The sequence below is a fragment of the Phaethon lepturus genome, unplaced genomic scaffold (genome assembly GCF_000687285.1).
Source record: "Phaethon lepturus isolate BGI_N335 unplaced genomic scaffold, ASM68728v1 scaffold51069, whole genome shotgun sequence".
Taxonomy (NCBI): domain Eukaryota; kingdom Metazoa; phylum Chordata; class Aves; order Phaethontiformes; family Phaethontidae; genus Phaethon; species Phaethon lepturus.
The window spans coordinates 15,361-22,585 of record NW_010566529.1 but is presented as its reverse complement, the minus strand read 5'-3'; the positions used below and the strand labels follow the sequence as shown (position 1 = coordinate 22,585).

The 7,225-nt window shown below is 42.0% G+C and overlaps 1 protein-coding gene across 1 annotated transcript in view; it reads right to left on the bottom strand.

Annotated features, from left to right (window-relative positions):
- Positions 1 to 1,047: 1,047 nt before the first annotated feature.
- Positions 1,048 to 7,225, bottom strand: part of LOC104627342 (glucagon-like peptide 1 receptor) — a 13,009-nt gene continuing 6,831 nt past the window's right edge. Inside the window, exons 4-6 of the mRNA XM_010295527.1 lie at positions 5,344 to 5,482; positions 4,402 to 4,443; positions 1,048 to 1,237 (exon numbers count right to left, since the gene is read on the bottom strand). Of these exons, the coding sequence (XP_010293829.1) occupies positions 1,070 to 1,237; positions 4,402 to 4,443; positions 5,344 to 5,482 (349 nt within the window). The 3' untranslated portion in view covers positions 1,048 to 1,069. The remainder of the gene's footprint in view (positions 1,238 to 4,401; positions 4,444 to 5,343; positions 5,483 to 7,225) is intronic.

Sequence of the window (7,225 nt, the reverse complement as noted above, 5' to 3'; positions counted from 1 at the left end):
GCGGTGCGGACCCGGCAGCCTGCTCAAAAGCCGCCTTCCCGCCACCGTGAGGGCAGCACCCTGCGGGTATCTCCTGTCTGGAGGAAATGAACAAGGCTGGAGGAGAAACAAAAGTGAGCCCACACTGTGAACTACTAGTCTTCCTCAAGTAGGTGAAGTCTGGTAAGACCAGCTGTGGCCACAAGCTGACTTCTGTGTGTTTGAACCCACAAGAAGCAGAGTATAGCTTAGAAAGAAAATGTCCTCTTAAACCACAAGTCATTATCTTGTCCCTGGTAACACCCATGTGCCAACTGGAGAGCCAGAGTACCATATAAAAACGGAATGGCTGTGCATTCAGGGGGAATTTCCATCCATATCAATAGAGATAACACTCACTTATTAATAGTAGAAGAGGCCCCTACCAGATACTGGGTTTGGTTTCTTTCCCCTCCCCCCCCCAAGCGAAGCTTAAAGAGAGCATTCAGAAATGTACACCATACTACCTGCTGTATTGATAGACCTTCAGAATGCTGTTCTTCACCTACCCAGAAAACAGGTAAGCATATTTTCCACTTCAGCTTTTGGAAACTCTTACTACAAAACTGATTCTTCCCTAAAACGCAGGTTGTGTCCCATTAAGTTCTTTTTTTCTAAAACTGTTGATGGCACCTTACCCTATCCCCATAAAAGTCTAAATGTATTTTTGGCAATAATCATATTCTGTATCCTTGTAATTTAATCATTCGATCACTCAGCTCTCCCACTCAACAGTAATAAGCCATTGACCCTGTGGTTTCAGACTGGATCAATGCTATGCTTGTTTTGGACACCTGGAGGCCTTGTGTGCAAATAGGAAAAAACTGTTCTAACTTACTTTAGATGTGATCAATTTTTTCTCTGATGTGTTGATTACATTAACAGATTGCTTTCCCTAGAAACCTTTGTCCAACAGCCTGCAGGCAATGAGCAACATATGCTTAAGTTTCTTGCTGGAGATGGCATACTTAAGCCACTTGCTTGGGTACTTAAGGGTTTTCAGGTATATTACAGAGTTCATTGTTCTCGGTCTGATTCCCCTGCAGAATTCTTAGCTGAATGTGGCCTGACAAGTGGCAGCGTAGACACTACTGCCTACTGTGCCTCCACTGCTGATGCTGTTGGCTGGACACTTCAGAGGTTTCATACTGCTGTCTCTCTGGACATACAAATGTTCCAATCTCCAGCGCTCCCAGCTCTTCCTAAACTCCATCTGAACCTAACAGAAGCGAAGAAGGAAACAGAAGGAATAAAAGTAGTACTAATCAGATCTTTAAATGACTCTGTTAGAAAAGAGCAAGGAAAAAAATAAAGATACCATACTACTGAGAAAAGCTGGCAATGCTTTAAACCTGCAATATTATTGCTTCAAATTATCCAATTATCTCATTAGTCCATTGTAGGGTATTCCATATTTAAAATAATGACAGCATTCACTTTTACTTGTAGAAATAAAGCTCTTTTATGCACCAGGAAATTTTATCTTCATTATTTTATTCTAAATTGTATTCAGCTGCAATACTGAATGTACTCTATGCCTTACCAGTACTAACAATTAAGTTGATTTTGCTTATCGCCATGAAATGACTGAAAAGACTGGCTTCCTGCTCAATACTGTCACCACAGGTATTCTTAAGAGTTGTGTTTTAACTTCTGTTTTGATTTAAAAAAATACCATATTTCGCATTATTTTTGTTCTTTGAATATTTACCTTTTTTATTCCATATAAAAATTAAGTTTTATTCAGAATTGAGAAGCCAGCAATGAAGCATGTTAAAGACTGTACTCCCCTCTGCTTTTTAAATAATAATTACAATATCTCCTTCCAGACACTAGCTTTTTTTTTTTTTGAAGTTACAAAATATGCTCATCCAGTCACAAGTTCTGGGTTAAACAGTGTAACCTATGTACTAATTTGGAAATTTATCCAGGGTCTTGTAACTGCTAAGAAAAATCAGAATTTAGATCTTCCTGTTCCACAAAATTCTTGCCACTCGACTGAAGTAAGAACCTCCATTAGCTTTTAACACATAAGGCAGAGGACATAAAATTGAACATTTTTCACTCTATTTAGAAAAAGGCAGGAGTGCAACTACAGTTATCAATTCATTATGGTGTACACTTCAGCCTGGAAGTAAGTTCACTATAGGTGGGTCGCTCAAGTGAGCCTTCTCTGGAGAGTTCCTTTTTGTTTCCTCTTAAGGTCTGGTACTGACCGCCAAGAGACTAAATGGGTTGATGGCAGCTCCAGTGCCAGCTTGTCATCGTACCCAGGCTGCTAAACCTTCATACTCTGAGGGAAACTTCCTAGGGAACCATCTCTTGTATATCTGTCTTCTCTGCTTGTTCATTACAAAATACTGAATCTGAGAGGCAGCCCTAAAAAAAGGAGCAAAGTTTTACATAACCAATTGTCATCTTCCTTTGGTGGTTACCTCTTGCAGTGCTTGTCTGCTCTGGGCTACAGCCCTTGTACTGAATACTGTCCTGGTGGGAACCAGATGCATCTCTGCGTTTCTGACAACGGAATCTGTCCCTCTGGTATAACAACAAAACTGGACAGAAGAAAAGATGCCGAGATAGAAGCTTCTATTTTACCATGATAACTGTGGATCGTTGTGTCAAAAGGTGCACAAAGACACCAGGAAAAAACAGTGTATCTGAGATAGGTTGGCATGGAAGAGTTGGGGAGAACAGCCTGATAAAGACAGAAAAGGGAACAGTGAAATGCAAGGACCATACTGTCTGCAGGAGACAAATTGACTGTATACTACCCCAGTACTTGGTACGTTTTGTGGGCATGCAACACAGCTGTTTTAATAGGCAGCACTGGGAAAAAGCAGTTACAGACATTTACAGGCAGATCCTGAAAGAAAGCATGAATGTACTTACTGACAGAATAGGTCAATGAGCAGTAGAAATGGGTATCTTAGAGTCAGTCAAAGGGAGAAAATGAGTCTTCAATCTGGCCGGAGACAACAGGCTGTATCCTAGAGCTATGATACAAATAGCCTGCAAGATTGAGATGATGCGAGTGGGAAGACCTGAACAAAAGACTATATTAGAGATAACGTCTTAGGGATGTATCTGAATGATAGAATGAAACAAGGCTACCTATTTCAGGGTTTGTAATAAAGTTTGGGCTATCATGTAACTTTTTGCCCTTGTATCACATGGAGGAAAATATTGGGCATTACTCATGAGAGGCCTGGCTGCAGCTGCACAGGGGATGTATGACCAAAGGCCAAAGTGAATCAGAAGAAATACATGATGCATCAGCAGACAATGCTGCATTTCAGACCTGTAAAGCTGTACAAGGGATTTGAAACAAATATTCTTGAATTCATACTTCAGCAAAGCCTGCTGCTACCCACCTCTGGCTTTTGTAAGCAGTGCAATTAGCACATTCACTTAAACAAAATCTTACCCACAAGCTACAAATGTGAACAGTCTCCTGCAGGGCTTAATTCAGGATGCCTGCTGCTTTTCTGTGGACTCCAGCCTGGCCATAAAGCCACAAGTAGAGTATTTTTCCATTGATTCCAATTACTCGATGAGGCCTATCTCTCAATAGGTGATCTTGAATTACCATGTCATGTCTAAAAGTAGTTCTAGCATTAGTGTAAAACACATTGATGTGTATTAAACTTAATAATGTGCTGCCAAATTAGTAGCATTTGATTCCCTGGCTGCTGAATGAATGTATAATAATAATTACTTAGAAGGTAACATTAAAGATTTCTGCAATACAAAACCAGAACAGTACTCTTCCCCCAACAGGTCTGGGATTCAGCAGAAGCCATAGAAGATGGTACTTGCAATCAATTAACTGAAAGGCCTGGCTACATTTCTTCTGGGCCTGTGGGAATGCTCAGCACTCCATGAAAGTTCAGTTTGAATGAGAGCACGATGATGTCTTCAAATAGCTGGGCCGCAGGGAAACCAAATGAAACTAAACCGTTCAAGCATTAGCCAACAGGACACTAACCTCACCAGCCAGCTGAGCAGAGTTCTCAGAATAAAACAGGCTCCACTCCCACATTCACCAAAACAAGCAAATAAGAAGCACTATGAGACAGATTAAGAGCAGCAGCAATAATTCCTAATAAAAGAAAAGCTCCAGCAGTGCAAACTATACAACTGTGAGCAAGACAACTTGCAAGATTTTATGTCTACAAATAGCGTCCCTGAATTATACTGCCTGAATTCCTTCCAATAACATTTGTCTGAAGAGTTATCCTGTGCAGCTGTAGAGGAGGGTCTGTATAAAAAAAAGTAAAAGTCCCGAACAAGGACAATTTAGCAGTTCGAGACCATTTTCAATCTCCTTTTCCTATAGTGGATGCTGATAAGGCAAATCGGAACAACTAGTGTCTCTCTTACCTCATTATTGATGAAGCAGTAGAGAATTGCAACCATCAGCCCCTGAAATCAACAAAACACAGAAGAGAAGTGAGCAGAGCTGTTCCCCGGCTTTGCCAAACAAACTTGCAGAGGGATAGAGACTCCACACTGGCATGTGCCATGGTGAGAGAAAAACAAGGTGGAGACAACCTGTGATTCCCAAGAGCTCTGATGGCGAGCAGAGGTTTGACCAAACTGCCTCAAAGCACATGAACTTAGGAAAAAGGAGTTACTGTTTTCTTCAACTTGGGTTTTTTTTCCTAAAGATTCCTTTCCCCTTCTTTTTCCTTACCTGGTTTCTAATTATAAACACTTCATAAGTGAACAACTCACAGTGATCTTAAATACAACTCTGTACTTGATAAACAGGGAATGAGTGGGTGAACAGGGAAACCAGAAGAATAATGATTCCCTTAGACAAGGAGACTCTCTTGAAACGTCCTCACCTAAGGCAACAGCTGAATAAAAAAATCACAGTAAACCTACATCTTCCTCACATGCAGTTACAGCTGTAGACAGCTACCTCTCACAGCACAGATTTTCCAAGGAGCATCAAAAACACCGGAGAAAGCACAAAATTTGCTTTCAGCAATACCATTATATAATTACAGAAAATCACAGATAGTATTATTATTGCCTTCAGGTACCCCATAGGAAGTAGATATTAATACATTGATAGGAATACCAATTTGTTGTGGTAAATTTAAGATGTTGAAAATAAGAGTATGCGACACTAACATTTAAGTTTGCCATCAAAATTAGTCCTCATACTTTCCCTTCCACTATCATAATCCTGTAATATCCTGTGCTAAATTGAGAAATGTAAAGAACAGGGAACATGCAATGAATGAGACACAAAGCAGGTCCCCAAACAGCAGTTAAAAAAATCTCTCATCTATATGGGCACAGTGTGAGTGCTACCTGAAAAGAAGCAAAGGAGAGTTCAGTAAAAAGCTTCACAAAGCGCAGCATCCCTCTGGCATGCTCATCGGTAATAAAGGCAAAGATGACTTCATGGGTCCCCAGCAGCGGGATCAGAGTCAACGTAGACTTGGCCAGCCTAAGATGACAAAGAAAGCAAAAAACAACAATGCCACTGAGTAGATCATTGTTGATCCCAGTGATCACAGGCAGTCACTGTTTCTACATTCTGCTTCTGATACTATCACCTTCGGTAAGTCACTGCACCACTTTACGTCGCAGGGTCCTTCTCCACGAGCTGCAGAAAAAAGTAATACTCAAAATAACCTTAGTAGGTTTCAACATGTTTTAACTGTCCCTGCCGCTCCACTGCAGACCACTTGCTGCTGTGAGGAAAGCTCTGTGTTCAGCTCCTGGCTGCAAGCCACCTGAAAAGTCGTCTTCCAATCTCAGGAGCAGGTCACGTGCTTTCTTGTACCCGAGATGTCATCTTGTGTATCCTTTTCCCCACTAACAAGTGGGAAAGATGACTAAAACTACCTTGTCGATGTCCGGAAAAAAACAATCTATCAATGACTGGAATCTTTTACAAATATCTTGGCAAAGGGAGGAGTACTTGGTGTTCCTTCCCACCTCTGCGGTCTGTTAAATCTTCAAAACATTGTAACTAACCGTAACTGCAGAACACTTTGTAAAAGCAGTTAAACTGTCTTAAAGTGAGTGATGACACCATGATTTAAACAGCAAGTTCAAAGACACAGCTAGCAAAGGAAAAAAGACAAACCAACCTGAAATAAAACATTTTTCACCAGTGAGGGCAATGCTCAGGGATACAACCACAGCAGAACATTCACAAGAATGGTCCCTAACTCTCTTCTGACAGACACACATGCTAGCGACCCAACAGGATAATGAAAGATGCCTGAGCCTCACACAGGAGTTTATAGGGCTATCCTGGGCCACAGAACCTGTCAACACCTCACAATGACCTGTCTTGAGACAATTCAGTAGATAGAAAAATCACTCAACTAGCAGGTCTGTCAGTACTTAGTAGATCTGGTGTGCCCTTAGGGCTGTTTGCTGCTATTCGGAATCATGTAATCGTTCAGGTTGCAAGGGACCTCTGAAAGTCTCTGGTCTGACTCCAATTCACAGCAGCTTACTGAGGGCTGTGTCCAGCCAAGTTTTGAATACCGCCAAGGTCCTCCACAGCCCCTCTGGGCCTCTCTTCCAGCATCAGACCACTCTCATTGTCCCCCCGCAATTGGAATTTCTCTTTAACTTGTGACCTCTGCCCCTTGTCCTTTAATTGTGCACCTCTGAAAAGACTCCAGATCCATCTCCTGTATAACCACCATTAGGCAGCTGAAGACTGCAATGAAATCCTTGCCTAGTCTTCTGTTCTCCAGACCAAATAAACCTAGTTTTCAGAACCTCTTTCTATGTCACCTGGTTCAGGTGAAACCCTGAACTAGCTTAGGGCAAAACTGATGCAAGTCCCATGGGGTTAGAGGGACAGGACATGATGTCTTGTACTGGGAAGCCCCAAGCTGGACACCAGAAGCAGTCTCACAAGTGCTGAATGGAGGGCCACTTCAGCACTTCCCTTGACCTTCTGCCTAAGCTCACATCCGTGCTGCCCAGCATGCAGTCAGCCCATTCTATCACAAGGGCACGCTGCTGAATTGTGTACAGCCTGTTGTCCTCCAGTATCCCTGGGTCTCCTGTAAAGTTGCCTCCTCCCCAGCCAGTGCACATCCTGTACTGCTGCATGGAGTTACTACATACCAAGTGCAAGGCTCTTGTCAGCCCATCCACCGGCCTGCCAATGTCTTTGGTACAAAAGGATCGAGAGATGGTAAATCAAAGCAACTATTGAAAT